Consider the following 18,638-nt stretch of genomic DNA (forward strand, 5'->3'; position numbering starts at 1 on the left):
TGCGCGGCTGCCGCGCCCCCGCTCCGCCCGAGCAGCACTCACCTCTCAGGGCCTGGGGGGGGGCCGGGGGTGCTGGGCGGCCCGCTCCGCGCCCCTCGCCCGGCCCGGCATGACGCGGCGGCGCCCCGGCGGCGGCGGGAGGTGGGTGCCGGCAGCCCTGGCCGCGCTCCTGGCCCTGAGAGGTGAGTGCTGCTCGGGCGGAGCGGGGCGCGGCAGCCGCGCACGGGGCATCGCCCCGGGGCCGCGGGGTCGCCGCCGCCGGTGCCACGGCGGTGCCCCGCTCGTGGGGAAGTTTTGATTGCGGTCCCGCCGGTGATGCTCGGGAATGCGGCGGCGGGCGAGTGCTTTTGCAGGCAGGCGTGGGGAAAGAGCGCTGCTCTGCTCTGCTCCTTCTGCTGCCTCCGCTGCGCCATCCTTCCTACTGTTCTTATATATACATAGTCTATTTATTTTTTTTACGGTGCTGTAAAACTTGCTTTAAACTGGGCTTCACGTTAGGCTCAGTTGTCTGGGCCTAGCCCCTTGGTGAGCTCACCTGTGTGGAAAACTCTGGTCTGTCCCTCAGGCCCTGAGGCAGCAGGGAACTTTCCGCAGAGATGGTGACAGGCTGCCCGGAGCCCCCTGTGTCCCCCCCCCCATCCTCTGCTCTGCCTCCTCCTTCCAGGCACATGGCGCACCGCTTTAAGAGCTTCAGCTCTAAGATACGTGCCTGCCCCAGGGGACGTGGAGACTCCACCACCTCCCGCCCTCTATAGCCCTTCCGAAATAAGGTGTGTACCGTGGTGTCTGTGCGGAGAGGAAGCAAATTGCGTATGACAGGTGCTACTCACATCACTTAGTGCACTGCCGGGGCGCGCCAGGAGGTGCTGCATTAAGGGCAACAGAAGAAACTACCAAGTGCAAGACGTTCAGACTCATCTGTTGATCAGGTGGCAATGTCTTCTTTCAATAATGCTAAACTTTAGAGCAGGCCTGCTCAGTTGTGGTTTACTGAGGTCTAGAGGGCAGTTTTCTTAAGGTCTGCCCTTTAATGCAGATACCCACTAAGCAGTTCTGCACAACTGTGCTTAGCAGTGAGCAGCCCACACCTTTGAGACAGCTGAGCCACCTTCACTGCTGGGAAACTGGGAAACCTGCTGCAAGAGGTCCCTGAGACAGCGGGAGAACAGTAAGAAATGATGGGATCTCCCATGAGAAGACCAGAGATGTCTCAGCAAGGTCTAGATAAAATCTCCTCACAGTCGGGATCTGGGTGGAGTCCGCTGCTTGAGTATCTGTGCCTGGCTGTCACTGCCCTGCAAGGCACAGCAGGCTTTCCCCTCTACCCAGGATCTGTTTAGAAACAAGTCTTTTGATGGATAAGATGAACTTTTCACAAATACCTCAGCCTCAAAAGCACCTTGGGTTCCTATCCTTAGAAAATGTTTGGGAGTCTGAGTCTCATGCATTAACTGGAAATTGCAGCTGCTGACTTCAAAGAGATGAATTATGGAAAAAAAAAGTTTACTAGTATTAAATTGAGAGAAATAATCTCAGCTTTCATACTTCACACTATTGATTTGCTTTTTGTTCTTTTCCCAGTTTGGAAAGCAAGTTCAATTACTTTCAGGTTCTCAGTGCTACAGTTTTTTTGTCTGCAGACATTGCAAAGGTGTAAATGTCTAGAAAGTTACTGGGCTTGCTCCAGTTAGAGGCATATAAGTGGTGAAGTGCTTCTGTTGATGTGATATCACTGCAAAACCATAGAACAATAATCAGATTTAAGGTTGAAATCAAAGGAGTATTTAATTTTCTTTTAAAGCAGAAAGATTGACTCAATATTTACTTTTTCTGGTTGAGGGCACATGGGGACAATGACATTGGAGACAACTAGGTGTGGAAACACTCTTTTCCATGAAATATTTATCTGCAATAGTGTAATGGTTTTTCTTGCACTTTCCTTGAAGACTTCATAATTACCTGAATGAAACACCTGTGTCTCAAGCTTGACTTTTTTCATTTTGTCTTAGGAAAAGTCTTTAGAAGATGGTGGTAGATGAAAATAACTGTGGTACACAGTTATTTCTGTGGTACACAGCATGGCCATATTTTCAGTGGTTCTTGAATGTGAAAAGAAAACACTGTAAGGGATAAAGAACAGACATACACCCAGGAAAGCTGAAATTAAATTGGGAGAGTTTTTTCTAAACAACATTTGCAGAAGATTAGTAAGTGTGTTTCTGCTCTGGGCTGCCAAGTATGGCTAGAAAGAGTGATTTTTAAAATTTTTTTTCCTTTCTTGAGATTTTAGACTGGTTTAGAAGATAGAAGGAAAATGAGGGGGTCATATGCAAAGAGAAACCTAAATTAAAAGTAAGATTTAAAAGTAAAAGGATCAGAAATTGTTAAGAGTGTATAAGGCGGCAAAATACTTAATGCCAAAAAAAGAAAATTTCTGGGGGGAAAAAGCCCTTGGAGGTCATTTCATCATTCTCACGCCTTATACCTACAATAATATACAATTAGACTTCACAGTGATATTTAAATCAATTATTATAATGCCATTTTCTTACGTTGTTTTGCAATTTATAGAATAGCAATGGTTCTTTATAACTGGTGCTAGCTGCCCACTTTTTCTGGGCCTATTATATCCATGTGTAATGGTCCTGGGCCAGGGGCAGCATCTATGTTCTCCCTCTAAAGCATTATAAGCATAATAATTTTTTGTGGAAGTAATATTTTCTCAGGAGACATTTAGGAAAAGACAGGAGGGAATTCACTTTAGAGCTTTGAAACCAAACCTGTGATTGCTAATCAATCCTCCTATGTCTCCAGAAATAGTATCCTGCAAATTGTCAAGTGTGGTAGAAATCACACATCGGGTACAGTTAGAGTGCAGAGCTGACGGGTGTTTTAGCTGCGTGGTGTTTGGATCCTGTGACACAGAATTGCAACAGGTGTGATTTCAGTGTGTTACAGTCCACTGCAGATGGATCTTGCAAGATCAGGGGGTGAGGGTGCCTGGCTGCAGTGGATTAATGCAACAGCAGGTCTACAACTCCTCACATGACTTTTTGAAGTCACCAGCCTGAGGTCCTCACAGCTGAAATCCTTCTGGCCTTGCAGCACCCTTGTCCTAGCCCACCGGTGCTTCCCAGCCCTGCAGCAGGTCCCCAGCCCTCGCAAGGGAGTACTGTGTCAGTCCCTCACCCTTCCACGCTTTTGCAGTTTTTTGGAACAGATTGCCATTTGTGTCAAGCTGGGTGGTTTTGTGACGTGTAGATAAATCATTTTGCTCGCGACCTGACCTTGGTCCCCAGCGGTAGGCACAGATGCATTAACTACTTCTTGTGTCTCTGAAGTGGGCATCATTACCTTATTTTGGAAACTGATTCTTTATCTCCGCTTCTTCGGTATTGCATAAACTGCAATTTTCTTTTTATAAGATTCCTTTCTCGAGGGATCTCAAAGTGCCTCAGGAGCAGCTATATTTAGTTGCTCAGTAGTAATATGGATATACAAAGTATGGTATAAACAACCCTTTAACTTAGGAAACTTAGGAATTGTTTTTCCTGCCTTCATGGGGGAGTAGAGTTTTTATTCTTGTAGCAGTAGTACAGATGGAGAAAGCAAGACTCAGAGAGACCTCATGACCCACTGAAGGTCAGCGGATGATGGTAGTAGTCTTGAGTGTCTTGGAGCAAACTGTAACCACAGGAGGATGCTTAAATTTATGCAGCAGGTTAAGCAATAATGTAATGGTCCTCTTTAGGGATGTTCACTACTAAATTGTGGTGAGTCATCTATATTTAGCAGGATGCTACTATCATCATGCTTTTTAAGTAAAGTGCTTTTAACACAGTTTATTTCAAGGAAAAGTGCATGCACAGAAAATCTGTTCTTTGTAGTTTCCTCCTTGTGGACCATTAGTGCTGCCTTCCCTTTTGTAAATGTTCAGAGAAAAATTTAGCTCCTGGTTGTTTAACAGACTGTAGTGTAACAAGGACAGTTCTCTGGTTATTACTACCTTGTGTTTGCACAGTCATTTATGAACATTAACTAATTGAGAGTCTCCAAACTTACTTTGTGAGGGCAGTCAGTTTGATTTATAGCCTGGAAAACTGATGTGTGCAGAGATGAAATTATTTTCTTGCTGTCAGGTAGGACATTTGCCCAGCCTCTCCTTTAGAGAAGTCACAATTACAGGGCTTCTGGTCATATGCCTCCCTACTTTATTCTCCCAAGTGTTTCATGACTTGTGCACCAGGGAGAAAGCACGACATTTTTCACTGTGCACAGTGAACTTTTAAGTTTTTTTTTTGTCTTACAAGTTTTCGTCTCTTTGGTTATGGAGGTCACTTGTGACCTGGCTTCTGCCTTTTTTTTTCACTGCTTGAGCTGGTCTGAGAACAAATGCTCTATTTCATCCGGATTGAGGAATTTGGCTTCATTCTAAATGGAAGTAGAAGTCAAATGCTTTGATGGTTTTCAAAAGAAATTTTTGAGAGAAATTCCATCTTAGGACACTGATATTTTGTCTCTTTGTGGGGTTGTATAGTTATACTACAAGGAAGTACCCTAAGAAGAAAGATATTTTGATGTGAAAAGTCAAGACTTTTCATCCCAAAGATGCTTAAGTTGTATGTTTCTGTATTTTTGACTTCTTCTCCCCCTGTTTTTCTTTTGAAACACAGTTATGATTTTACAAAACACCCCATGTTTCATAAGTTTTGGTTTAGTGGAAGTAGCTTCAGTAAAAGCCTTTAGTGGTTGCTGCTTTTTATTTCTACAGGGCATTTAAAAAGAACAGTGATAAAACAGGCTGGCATAAGTTGGTGGTACCTGTGCACAGTCTCTGCCCATTATTTTTGCCATCTTGACATGTGTATGCAAACACCATGTACACATTCGTGGCACTGTTCTTGTCCTTTCCTTATTCATTGTGCTGTAGAGCACTGTACTGGAAGAGACAAGTTTCTATATAAGAAATACAGCAAATATTTGTTAATATTTATTTCCTCTTTGGAACAGTTGCTGTAGAAGTCAGAACAGGACTAGCAGGTCCAGCTCAGTCCCTTATTATTTGTGCATGTGCAGAGCCACAGCTCTCCTCCTGGCAGCGTAGCAGTACTTGTACATTTGCATCTCTGCATGAAGCTAATTTCAAGTGTAATTTTGGTATTAGACCGATCAGATTGCTTACTTAGGGACAAAAACTTGTGCATTTATTTTCTCATACCCTCGTGAGCCAATCTAGCTATGAGAACAGGAGCTTCTGTTTCACAAGCATCAGCAGGAGAAAGCCCATGTCTGAACTCCACTTAGTTATCTCTGGGCTTTGATTTTACCTGAATGCTGAAGCCAGGAGTGTTGTTTGTGGGGAGGCAATGACACCCTGTTTACAATCTGTGGCGCATTTCCGCAGCAGCCTGTCTGAGCAGCGCTGGGCCAGGTCGGCCCGCTGGTCTGTGCTGCCTTGGCCAAATCTGGATGCTCCAATGGGAGGTGCCAAAACCTCCTCAGTGAGAAACTGGGGCCAAACATTTAGCAAAGAGGAGTCTGGTGTCATATCTGTGCTACAGGTTGCCCTAGGAGTAGGCTGGTGTATGTGTTGCTCTGGACTTCAATGCCTACACAGCCCAATTTTCTCTTAATTTTAGGGTGTGTCCACACTTCACTTCCTTGCCATAAAATGAACTAGGTCATAAGTATTCTTTCTACCAATACAGAGCGAATAAAGAATCCATCTCCTCCCCTTTCCTCAGGGAAGCCCCCTCCACTTGCAAAGCCGCAGGTGTAAAACCTCCATCGTTGCCAGGGGCCAGGTTGAGCTGGGCTAACTGAGCCCCTGGTGCAGCATCGTCAGCTGGTGTCCAGAAGGGTGGGTGTGCAATGGCACTGGACACCAACACCTCGGCCCCCCGAGTGGAGGGGCTGCGGGTGGGCTGCAGGCTCAGCTCTCCCTCTGCCTGGCACATTACTGGCCTCTGCCAGGAGCAAGTGGGTTGGCACACCCTCTCTGCAGGCCCACTGGGGGGATTACTTCCTAATCCCCACTAATTAGAAGTTGGCTAACGCCTGGACACATGAGGGTATAGTGACGTTATGCTTTTTGCATTCTATTTTTTGGGTTTTTTTCGTTCTACCTGACATATCTGTGGATGTTCCCAGTATCCTTATAAATGCATGGGCCTTTGTGATTTCTGCTGAGCTCTTGACTTTACATTAACATGAGCTAATCATTCCTGGTAGTTAATTATTGGCTGTGTTTAGAAGAAGCAGAAAAAGTAAAAACAGAGAAGGAAAATGACAATATTTTCCTTATGTCTGGTCATGTTTCCTGCTCTTTGGTTATGCTGAACCACCTTTCTTTTTTTTCTCTTGAAAAAGCGAACACAAAAAGCCCACAATCAAACAAACCCCACAGAGAAGTACCTGTTTCACTTCTTCATTCCCATTTGACAATTTCTTTCTATTTAACTCATCTCCAAGTTAAATTGTCCCAGTTTTAACTGTGCTTGACCGGTAAGTGTTTTTGACTAGTGAATGATGAAACCTTTCTCTGCCTTCTGCATTTTCAACTGTGCCATGCAGAAGTAACTGCAGCAATTCCAGCTGAGGGTGCACTCTCAGTGTTCAGGGTGGCATTTGAATACTTCCAGCATCCTTTTCAGCCTCTTCCTTTAGACACCCTGACAGCTTGCTTGCTTCTTTGACCACTGTTGTATGTTGAACAGATGTTTTCATTGAGCTGTTCACAGTGATACCAAGATATTTTTCTCAAGTGATTACATTTGAATTAGAGCCCCATGGTATATGAATAGTTCAGATTATTCTCTCAACTTCTCATTACTGTCCGTTTGGTAATGTTGAATTTCATCCTGCATTATGCTGCCCACTTGCTGAGCTTTGTCAGATCCCTTGGAAGTCTCTCTCAATCTTCTTTTGTCTCAGCCAGCCCAAATCACTTTGCCAGCTTCCTGTCTCTCTTCCAGATATTAAGAAATGGATTAAACCACCCCAGAACTGGTATGAAACCTGGGGGTAATCCCTTGTAATCAGGGCCAGAGTGAGGACGGGGGAGAGGGGCTCCCATGTCTCTGAGCCTGGGCACTGAAGAGTGGGGCAGCAGCTCTGGACTCAGCCTGACCTCAACTGGCCTGAACCGCACTGGGGGCAAGGCAAGGGGGGGAACTCCCACACCAGGCAAGCAGGGGAGAGGTCTGGCGCTGAACTGGCATCCTGCCCAGAACAGTTTAGCAGGTGCACTTTGAAGTGACAGAAAATTAATTACTTAGTCCTGTCCTTTTCCTTCCAAAATTTGAGTGGATTGCAGGGCCACAAGTTCCCCTGAGCAGAGATCAAGCTGGTTTGTCTCCTATTGTGTGCTTTTAGGGGCTTAGGGTATCAGGCTGGTTTAACCAAGCCCTGCTGCCACTTCCAGGTTAGCCTGTACCCTCTCTTATGGAGAGCATGCTAACTTCAAGAACTGCCTCACCTAGCTTGCTTGTCTTTCCTAGCAGTTACAGCCACTTGAGAAATTTCTTTCTTCAGCTGTTCTGCACTTCTGGACTTGTCCCTTAAATATACTGAAATGATTGGGTTTTGACTTTTGCAGTTGGCCTTCAAATTTGCTCTCAGTCCTAGCTACCATTTCATGAAGCAACTGTTTAGATTGAGTCGCTTCTTGTTCCTTTTGTTTGGCCATACAATATGCTCTCTTGCTTCTCAGCAGGTTTTTGTTTAGGGCACCGAGTACCTTTTCCGTGATGATGCTGAGATTGCTTCAACATGCCACCGTACAGTGTAACAACCTTAGTTCCCCTGCTTCTGGAGTTAGGTTGTTTTGACTGTTTCGGCTTTTAATTGTTCTTTCTAACATGTGAGAGGCCCAATGCAAAGTCCTGTTACTGTTTTTCTCACGGGCATGGTAAATTTGATTATGTAACGGCCCCCGTTACTTTGTATCTTTGTATCAATTACAGTGTTTTAGCTTCTAAGTGTGCTGGGACGGGTTGTTCCAAGTCCTACTTATGCTCTTTTAGACGCTGCAGAATTGTAACCTGCTGTGACTCTTAGTTAATTCCTGCACATGTTGCTGAACTCATCATTTTTTTTCTGTTTTCTTTGACTTTGTTCCTTTGCTCTCACTCCACACTGTGCAGTAGATGTTCCTTACCTGATCAGGAGGCCATTGGGAAATACAGGTTGCTTTAGTGAGACTTGTTTTTTAGTTAACTTTTCTACCTCTTCAGCCACAACTATCTATATGAGATTTGTGTATCACCCATCTTGCAGTTTGATGTCTCTGCCTCTTTACCCACACTGGATTTCCAGGCAGGGCATGAGTCTGTGATGACTTCTGCAGCTGTGGGCACACAGACTGCAGGGTGTGTTGGACACTGTGTTGGTTGGTGTGGCTGTATAAAAAGGTTGTTACATCATGTTGTAGGGGCTGGTTCACTGCATCAAACCTGAAGTGCTTCCTGGAGCCTTTTGCTCCAGCTCTGACCTGTGCTCCCGTGTGGTGTATCAGCATTAGCTGCACTCTGAACCATTTGGTTTAGAGGCGATATCTCAGCAAATGCAGCGCTGCTTCTTGCTTAAAAGGTCCCTGGGAGCTCCTGCAAGGAGTGCTCTCGATCCCTCCAGCTCCTGTGCACCACTCACTCTGCTGCCTCTCACTGCCTGCACCAGTGAAGGAGGCCTGGAGCTCCCCACAGCCCTTGGGGAAGGAGACAGGGATGGGTGGAAGATGGGTTGCTTTAGTGAAGCAGAAGGTGATGGAGGGCTTCTGCAGGGCACTGCTGAGCTTGTGTGGTTTCTGGGCTCCTTCCATAGCTAAATGTGTGCTTGATCTTCACTGTTTGATGGAGTTTGCTGTCTGAACGTCTCCATTGGTTGTGGAGCTGCTCGTGTGCAAACCTGCTTGGCTTTCTGGCTGCGTGAGCTAGTGACTCGGGAGAGGTTGGGAGGACCTTGGCTACTTGGCAGAGGGACAGAATGGCCTCAGTCTGTCTGCAGAATCGTCGTGTCCTTGGTTTGTCAAGGACAGCCCTTCCTTTTGCCCCTGAAACAGCTGGTGCGCCCTGGGCCCTTATTACGGGACTCATCTGCAATCAGCGCCTCGCTCTCTTGTGCTGGAAATGCCTTGGACACGGAGAGCAGCCTTGTGTTTCTCAGCTGCACGGAGTTGCAGCAAGGCTGCACTTTGCTTGTTCTTTGGGGAATGCTCTGTGTTAGCTCTACAGTAGCTTTTTTGCACAGTTTCTTCTGTTGTCTCTGCTCTTGCCCTTTTTCCCAGTGGCGGCTTTGCTTTTTTTTTTTGCTTTTTTTTTTTTCTTTTCTAAGACTGCATTTCAGCTGCCACATTGACAGCAGTTGTCTGTTTATGCACAGAATAGGTACAGCGCAGTCCGGCTTCCCCCACCCCCTTGGTCCCCATCCTCCAGCCCTCCTGCACTAGGTGCCCTGTCCCCCACAGCTTCAGCCTCGCTGGGAGCTCCAGCCCTGAGCTAGAGGGCTCACAGCGAGGGGATCGCTGCAGGTGAACGGGGGGAGCTGAGGCATCCCACCGCCACCGGCTTGTGTTGCATCCTAATTGCAAATAGCCCTTCCGGCGTCAGCAGTTTGTGGGAATAATTGACAGGAGGTGCCGGCGAGGTGCTGAGTCAGAGCGAGGTGTGCTTGCCAAGTCACTGCAGCAGAAGGAGTCCGATCGCCTCGTGTGGAGGGAAGCCAATGGACGGTGGGTTTCCTAGCTGCCTTTGGGCCTCTTTCTTTCCTCTCTCTGAGGCTGCAATTCAGCAGCAGTGATGCTATGCATGTAAGGGACAAACCAGGGGATCGGGGGAGCTCTTTAATTTTTTCTTTTTTCTTTTTCCTTTTTGTTTTTTTTTTTTTTTTTGGCTGTGAGCACTGGGATTAGGGGATGCAGGCTCCATTCCCACCTGCTGCCACTGGGTTTCTGTGCTGTCATTTCTGTGCTCTGAGCAAGCAGAAGGGGTAGAAAACACATGTTGGGGGTTAGTGTCAAGAGAGTGGCCCTAATGACAGATTGATGTCTCCTGGGAGAGGAAAAGCAGCATGTGACATCCTCAGCTGGGCAAGGGGGAGAGCTATGCAAGGCGAAAAAAGCTGCAAAATAAAATGACTGAAAAGGTATTTTGTCCTGTCCTTCCTGAGGGTTGTTTCTGCTGCAGTGTCCTACCATTTATTTAGGGGTTTGAAATTGCTTGCTTGACACGCAGGAAGATGAGTGCTTGTCCTATATACATCTAGCACCTGATGGACCTCCAGGTCAGACTTATGAGAGCTTTGTCATTTATTCCTGACCTTCTAGAATATGGCTAACATCAGTGTTTATACCACTGCTGAATCTGTCCCAGAGGTCTGGATCCTTTCCTTTGCCTTGCTTCACCCTTGCAGGGTGACTTCAGTTGTCTTTGTCTTTCTCCCTCTCTGTAGCACAGGGTACCATTTTCCAACCTTGGACAAAAGTCAGTTTTTGTTTCACAGTGATCTAAATATATGTGTCTGCTGTGTGCCGCCTTTGTAGGGAGAGCATACTATTTTTGCTTTTAGTAACCACTTTATAGAAAGAGATGAGGAGCATGAAGACAGAGGCCCATGTATTTTTCAGAACCCTTCGTATCTATGCTGCGCTCTACCCACCCACTTTTTTAGTGCTAATCCTTGTATAATCTTTCTCTTCACTCACTCAGGTAACAGCCATGTTATCTAGATCCCCATGCAGCTGATTGGGAAAATCAAGGCCCAGAGATGGGAATTGCCTTTCCCATGGTCATGCAGGATTCCCATGGCCAAGCTGGAGTCAGGACCCTCATCTCCTGACTACCAGCCCATACCTTTTCCACTGGACAATGCTACCTGTCCACTGATTTAATCAGTGGCCTGCTGAATACTTTTCATGGCAGTGGCTCTTGTATGGTTATCAATCCTGAGTCTTTAGAGAAAATCTGCAGTGACTAAATCAAACGCAGTTCTTCCATCATTCTTGTCTTGACCACCTTCATGATGGATACTGTGAACCCCAGAGGGGTGGCCCTGGGGTCAGTGGTGAGTGGACTGCATGTGTAAGGTATCTGTTCTTCTCGCCTCCAGTTTGCTGCCTGTCCACATGCTGGGTGTAGTCTGTGACACTGGTGGCAATCTTAAACCATCTTAAACCAAAGTGCCTTGAGGGCACTTTGGAGAAAATCTTTCCCCACTGGGCTCTGTTGCAAGATCAGCCAGGACTGATTTGGATCAGATCAGGGCTGGTTTAGGAGGCCCAGGATGGTCTGCTACATGACTGGCCTGCCTTCAAGCTGTGTTTCTGTGTGAGTTTTGCCCTGCATGGTGGAGATGTGGTAGCCAAGGTGCTCCTATAGAGAAGAGTGAGTCTGGTCCTCAGGCATTTTGAAGTGTTGTCTTGCTTAAGGGAACCTTGGTCTCCATCTGGTCTAATGCAGTTCTTCCTCCTTATCCACTTTCTACCCATGGTGTGGCTTCACCCTGGAAACGGAAAAAAAAATAGAGCATTGTCTGTTACAACTGGGATTTTATAAGGTACCTATGGGAATTAAGCACACAATTCCCTCAGGTTCTTTTTAAACAGCCTAGCTGACGTGAATTTATGTTGACAATAAGCAAGAGTGGAAGCAGTCCTGTCAGCAGAGCCACAGCTATTCTCCCTGTGTTTGATGTAGAAACTGCTGTGCTAAATCTTATTTAGCTTTAAGGTCTGTGGGTCAGGACCTGGGACTGGAGTCTTCAAGAGGTCTCTGATGTGAGTGGACCCCATGCTCTTGCCTCCTCTGGCCCCAAGCTGGGGTTCTTTTCAAGCACTCATAAGTACAGTGGAAATACCAGTGTGTAATAACCTTGTGTGTAGGGCCTCTGCTCTGTGCTGGGCTTGACAAACGCGCCTGACATCCACTGGGCCAAGGACTGAGTCTGCTATGAGTCAGTCCAGGATGATGAAACTCTGCAAAATCAACTCTTCTTTCCTTTCCAAGGGGTAAAATTGTGTATGGACGGTGAGGTGTAGCATTTAATTGCAACTTGCTGCAATAGAATTTGCTCTGAAGATAATTGAGAGATTCTTCTGACAGCTGCAAGAATCCTTTTTTATTTTCTTTCTCCATAACCAAAGAATGACAACTTGTATCAGTTTTTCACAAGTGGAGAAATTCAGTGACAATCATCATACTCTTCATTAGAAGTAAACAGTTATGATATAAAATAATACAACAACTGCTGGAGACCAAACAAGTAGTGGAATATAGCTGTCACTTAGAACACATCAGGACACAAACAAGTAGAAAAAGCTGCCTTCATCCTTGCTTATGAGTGAGAACCCTTTCTGGGATTCTGTTTTCATGGCTAAAATGAATTTCATAGTGTATTTTAGGTTTCTTTTTGGAATTTGTTCCTCTGGCCATATAGCCAGGGCACATCTGGCAGCTTCTCTTGCAGCTGCAAGAGGGGAAAAGCAATTCAGGTGGAGATGCTGCTGACCCCGTGATCCAGTGCAGAGCCAGTGGGTCCCAGAAAGCCACTGTTGTCTCCTGCCAGTGATCTGCTTCCAGCTCCTCCTCAGCCCTCAGCTCTCTGACACATCTCCTGCATCTCTCACCTCTAGGAAAATGTTCACTGTCTTCACTTGATGGACGCAAAGGAATGTCCACCTCTCATTGTGAATTTATGTGAAATGGGCCCAAGTTGTGGAAATCTCATTAAATTAGTGAACTGTGTAAGACTTCCATTCATTTTTGGCTTTGCTCAGAGAGCAGCTTGGATTATTCTCTCAGATTTGAAGAGTTATTCAGCCTTGGAGCTCAAAATCAACTTACAGGCTAAAATCAGACCAGGTCTCCTTAGCTTAGCTTTTAAAACAGAAATGTATTACACTCAAAGCCCATTAAAGTCAAAAGGCTGTCTTAATGTGTGTGTATATATATAATATATAATCATGCACATATAACTGGACAGTCAAAATAAAGCAGCACTGGGAAATGCATAAGTTAATGATGCCTTGTTATGTGCCCTGTATCATTTATGGCACGAATCCTGTATCCTTTATGGCATGAATTTTATAGTCTAAGTGGTAGTAAGATTAGAGGTAGGTGAATAATTTATAGCAAATAATTTATTTAATGAATTCCTCTTCCATTTCTATTTGCAAATTGTTTGTGAACATCCTGTGGTTTCTTTGCATTTTACTTATTTGAAATTACTTACTGAATAGCTCCTACAAATAATATTTGACATGCCACATGCTTATGAGAAGGTTTGTTTTGTTTTTTTTTTTAACTGTTTCCTAGGAGGAGAGCAGTATGTCAGTTCCAGGTTGGGTTGTTCAGCAGTGATACAGAGCAAAAGTTCATGCCATAATATTTCACTACCCTGAAAGTTCAAAGTAGTTGTCAGAATTAGGCAGTTTCTGAAAGGTATCAAGAATTAGCTATTAATTTTTAATAATTATTCAGACTGTTTGTGTGGATAGGCAAGTTCAAAACTCACTTTTGCCAGTGAGTGCTAAAATTGCTCAAAATGTGTTACTTCCTTGTACATTTACGTCACTAAATTAGAATAGCTGCAGAAATGAACAGAATGCTCTAAGGTCCACAGTCAGCAGTGTGCTGTGCATATGCCTGACTTCAGGCATATTCCTGAGTAGATGCATAAGTGGTAGAGTGGCAAATTATGAACTTCAGCATATGTTTAAGTGGTTTTCTGAATTAGGGACCAAAACAGAGAACAAAGCAAATTTATCTTTCATGAAAGTGAACAGACAAGAGAATTTTGTTTCCTCATCTGCAATTACAGGGCACTGCATCTTTCAGATGGGGAGTGTGGGGGAGTGATGATATAAATGTTGCATTAAGTTGCAGTATTTCTGATTTCATCAAATGCAAGGCAGTTTATCTGAAGTTTCTCATATATGTCACTCTGTGCTTTTCCCCCCCTTAAATATTGGCGGAAATAGCATGAAGAATTGAAAAACAAACAAACAAACATACAACTGGTCCCCCCACCAAATCCTCAGCCATTAGTTTCAGTTTTTATTTATATCTTCATATTTTGAGATTTCTCAGATTTCAGAATATTCTCCATGTGCTTTTATTGGCCTATCATCCCTCTAAAAAAAAAAGTTAATTTGGAAATATTAAATAATGCTTGACAAAAGTGACTGTCACAGAAATGAGAACTTTCTCTGGGTCTGCAAAGAATAGGTATGACTTACTTTAGCATCTCAAAGAACAGTTGTAACAATGTCAACTGCTGAAGGTCTACATTTTCCTGTGCAACTTTTGTGCACACTGTGCAAAGCAGCTTCTGAAGTTGCATGAGACACCCTTCAGCTCTGTAATGCAGGTGATGCTTCGCTGGCCTGCCTGAAGGCACAGTTAAATAGTTGTTTTGTTGGGTCTGTGAACCTGTGAGATCTCATATTCTTCCCATTTCTGCCTTTGGGCTGACCTGTGTGGGGTCCCTTATGTCTAGAAGAGGATTGAGCACAGCAGTGAGTACCTCACCTGTACCTGTCCATCTAATTTCACGAAGCTTATGAAAAGTAACATGTTTAAGGCCTTTGCTCTTCTTTCAGAGGAGGGGTTGGTGCAGGAGCTTTGTGTCCCAAGGAAAGAAATGCTTCTGGGCCACAATGCTCATTGGCTTGCTGAATTGAAATAGCTAACAGAAGACCACAGACAGTTCAGGGGAGTGTGGTCTGGGAAGCTGGGAACAGAAAGAGCCATCTCTGGGTGATGGATGATGTGTGGGATGCAACTACAGAAACAGGCAATCAGTTTTGGGTGAAGAAGAGCGACTGTCCCTGCTGACTCACAAGACCTAAAATGACCTCCTTGGAGCAGAGAGTCAAAGGAGTAAGGTGTTGTTCCTCATGCCAGTGATCAGAAATGCACCCAAGCCATGCTGTGCACCAAACCTCCAGACCAGACATATCACAAGGACAAGCCTGCAAAATGTGGTCATCGATGCCCATCGGTGCTTGTATGCAAGGAACTTGCAGCCATGGGAGGAGGGCTGCATCCAAAGGGAGGGTTTTGGACCTCTGTACACATTTATTGCCCTTTAGGTGATGGTCTAGATCCCAGTCTTGTATGCACGGAAATCAGTGGGGGAGTTCCAGCTTCGTGTGGTTGGGAAGGTGATGGAATGTTTGTCAGGCAGAAGAAAGGAGGCCTGGAGCTGGACTAGCAGTGTGTGATGTGAGGAGGACTGGGGAGTGCCTGGACTGTGCATTCCCTGATCTATGTTCCTATTTATTGATCCATGCTCGTCATCCACCTGTCCTCCTCCATGTACTGTCCTGTGATTCCAGCCCCAGGGCTAGAAGGATCCTGTAAGGAAAAACTGGCAGTGGAATTCTGAATATTGTGCCAGCAGTCTTCTCTCCTCTTTCTAAGGCTTTCAGAACACTAATCACATGAAATATATCCAGGCTTATTGCTCATCCCTGGCACCTTTTATCACCTCAGTGATGAACATTAAAACATTGAAACACTGAAATTAAAAAGCAATCACCTCTACCAAACAAGGTAAACAGCAAATGGTCCCAGCAGTCTGCCACGTGTCCTAACACACCACAGGGATGCCTTTAGCAGCAAAAGAAGTAGCACTGCATTAGGTTTACAAGGGCAGTGATGCTATACCCCACAAGGGCTGTGGCACTTGTGTCTATGACAGGAATGGCATCAGGAGACTTCTTGAAGTAATTGCATCCTCATTATTTTGGGACCAGAGCCTGGTCAGCTCAGGAAGGTGGGAGGTCAAAGGCCACTTCTGAATTTAGCTCACTTTCATAGAGCCTTGGGATGAAAATGGCAGAAGAGGTTGGTTTGAGAAGAAGTGTGGCTGTGTCTCCATCCAGTGGCTAGTGCCACTGGTGACAAGTTGTCATCCCACAGAAACTCAGCTTTCTTTGGGGAGATCTCCCAAAAGAAGGATGTGGCAGATGGGAGGCCACCATCCTAAAACTGACTTTTACAGAGGTCTAAGATGTGTCTGATCTTGTCTTGGGTCCTTCTGTGTTGTTCTGTCTTCAGTGTTATAAACATAGACATATTAATAGTATCAATAAAAATATAATAATTGCAATAATCATTATTATTTACTGTTTTACACTCCCTTGGGAAAGACCCTGGTTATGCCAAGTGGTTCTGCTGTGACTCCAAGGGGATGGTGCACAGTTTCAGACCTAAATGGCTGTGGCCACACATCATGCTCTCTGTGTCTCTCTCACAGTCAGCCAAGACAAGTCAAAACAGGCAAAAGGAAAGAAAATAGACAAATTTCCGCATCCATAGCAGCTGGAGTGAACGCCAAACAGATGGGCTCTTCCACCCCGATTATCCTAACCTCCTAAATATAGAAATACAAGCTTTTTTTTTTCCCCTTCTTTTCTATTTTTTTATAAATTTAAATTACCCGAGGGGGTGGTGTTAGCTCACGCTAGGGCAGTGCTAACGAGTGCAAATAGAAGTCATCTGCTGACAGAGTCAGATCGAGGCTTCTGCTCATGACTATCCCCCCACCCTGCCCACACACATTTTTTTCCATTGGAAGTGTGGGGAATGATAGGGGCTGAAGCCGTCCCCTCTGTGGGATAGGGGAATATGAATGTGTGCATGAAGAGGATTTTATTTCAAATTCTGTCGGTAGTTATGCAAATACATAGAGTAAATAAGCACCAGAGAATATGGTTAAGAACTACATGTCCTTGCCTCCTCCTGCAGATGGTTTGGTGAGTAGATGGAGTCACTGGAGGAGTTCACAGCTATTTTGGTTATCATTGCACAAGCATACTGATAGATACGGGGTAGAAAGGTGCAGGGTCTGCTTTTTATCACGTCCCAACTTGCGTTTTTTTGCAGCATGCAGAGAGATTGGAGGGATGTCTTCTGGCAGCGGGCTGGTTGTGCCTGAACAGCCTCATCCTTTTTGCTCTGCAGTAGTTGACATCAGCAAAGCAGCAGCAGGGCAGTGCTTTGTGTGATTTTTTGGACTTCTTTTGCTGTACTGGAGGACTTGGATAGGAAAATTCTGGTTTTTTTTCCAGTGGGGAAACACACCACCTCACCAATGCTGTGTTTTCCATTCATCTTTCAGATTACTTTTGCTCTTTCTTGCCCTGGGGCTGAATTTTATACCTGTTGTCAGGCTTTTTTTCCATGACCAGCCTTGGAGAGCAGGTGGCAGGAGGAGGTGCTGCCTGCACAACGCAGCAGAGGAGTGTGAGGCTGTGTCTGATCCCTGCCCTGTTCTATACTTGCACAGGGCAGAGTGCACACACCTGGGTATTGCTTTCTCCACCTCTAGGAAGGAAATGAATTACAAGGGCTTGTTTCTGGATGTTTCAGGATGCTGTCAGGCAAAACCATTTTGTTGGTGCTGTATTACTGTTATCACTGTAACCATGAAATAAGATATATAATGAGGATAAAGGTTAGGAGCAGAACTGCAATGTTTTTCCCTTGTCATTATGTACAAGGGTGTGTTGTGCTCTGTGGATGTATCTGTGCTACCATCAGACCAGATATACAAATAGACCATGTGTAAGACTTCAGAGACTCTGTGAAGAGGTTCTTTATCTTATGGGCTGCTCTCCATGTGAAGATAGCACATAGCTTATCAAAGCTCCCAGAGCTCATTTTGCTTGTGTGCTCATGCTCTCCGGCAGAAACTCAAATAGTTGCAACCTTAACCCCAGGTGCCAGAGTGCCATATGAACCTTTGGGTTTTATAGGATCTGCATCTTCCTTGGAGGTCTCCCACGTGCAGGAGAGGTCGACAGCTTTTGAAGGAGGCTGGCTGGGGAAGGCACAGAGTTTGCACCGTTGAAGAAGGCCTCTAAGAATAAGTTCATCCAGCAGCTGGCAGGGTGACAGAACTGCAGGAAATCCTGCCTTGGGGCAGAAGGATGAAGCTGGTGCTTTCCTGAGGTTGCAGAGCAGGGAATTGTTACCCCATGTCTTTTCAGGGTAGAGTGCTTCTCTGGTTACGCTGAGGTCATGCAGAGTAGTGTTGTCTGGACCGTAAAGCACACAGATGCTATAGATACCAGGTAGTGAGGCGGGAGCAAATACACCTGGAAGCTTCCCCTGGAAACTGTTTGTTTTTAACGTGGTGGGGCTCATTCCACCGGTAATAAGCCCTGTTGGGGCTGTGCTCAATATTTGCATTGCGTCCCCTAGAGCCTGGGTCAGAAAAGGGCTTTGCAGCCTGGATGCAGTGCCAGACCAGTGCTGGCTTCCATGCATTTGCTTAGGACTCAGGATAAGCTCTCACAGATACTGCATATAAGGGATCACAGTGAGAGGCACCTAATTGGCTTTGCAGGACAGGGGCTTTGGCATGGTTTCTTCACTCTGATTCACGAGTGGCTGTATCAAACCTGGCTGGCACAGCACAGGGTCACTCGAGCATCTCCGTGCTGTGCACTTGAGTACTCCTGACCAGCAGCAGCTCAGGGGTGCAGGCACACCCGTGCTGGCTCTGCACACTGCCTGCTTGGCAGAACTGCCTTGCTCCGGCTTTGAGCCACTGCACGCTGGGTCAGTCCCTCCCCGTGGCTGCGTCCCATCCGTGCTGCTGGAGCCAGGGCTCTTCGGGCTATGCTAACCCTGATG

General features: G+C 45.6%; 1 protein-coding gene across 3 annotated transcripts in view; it reads left to right on the forward strand.

The window, feature by feature from the left end:
* Positions 1-87: 87 nt before the first annotated feature.
* The window catches only part of IGSF11 (immunoglobulin superfamily member 11), a 105,781-nt gene continuing 87,230 nt past the window's right edge, over positions 88-18,638 (forward strand). For 2 of the 3 annotated variants that reach the window (XM_042031774.1, XM_042031777.1), the window contains exon 1: positions 88-182. In XM_042031774.1, coding sequence (XP_041887708.1) covers positions 110-182 — 73 coding nt within the window. In that variant the 5' untranslated portion in view covers positions 88-109. Of the gene's footprint in view, positions 183-9,705; positions 9,728-18,638 lie in introns of those variants that run through there. The other variant, XM_042031776.1, reaches the window with a different exon arrangement.

Source organism: Corvus kubaryi, unplaced genomic scaffold (assembly GCF_017639235.1).
Source record: "Corvus kubaryi isolate FWS band 111438036 unplaced genomic scaffold, C.kubaryi_AGA036_p1.0 37341, whole genome shotgun sequence".
Taxonomy (NCBI): domain Eukaryota; kingdom Metazoa; phylum Chordata; class Aves; order Passeriformes; family Corvidae; genus Corvus; species Corvus kubaryi.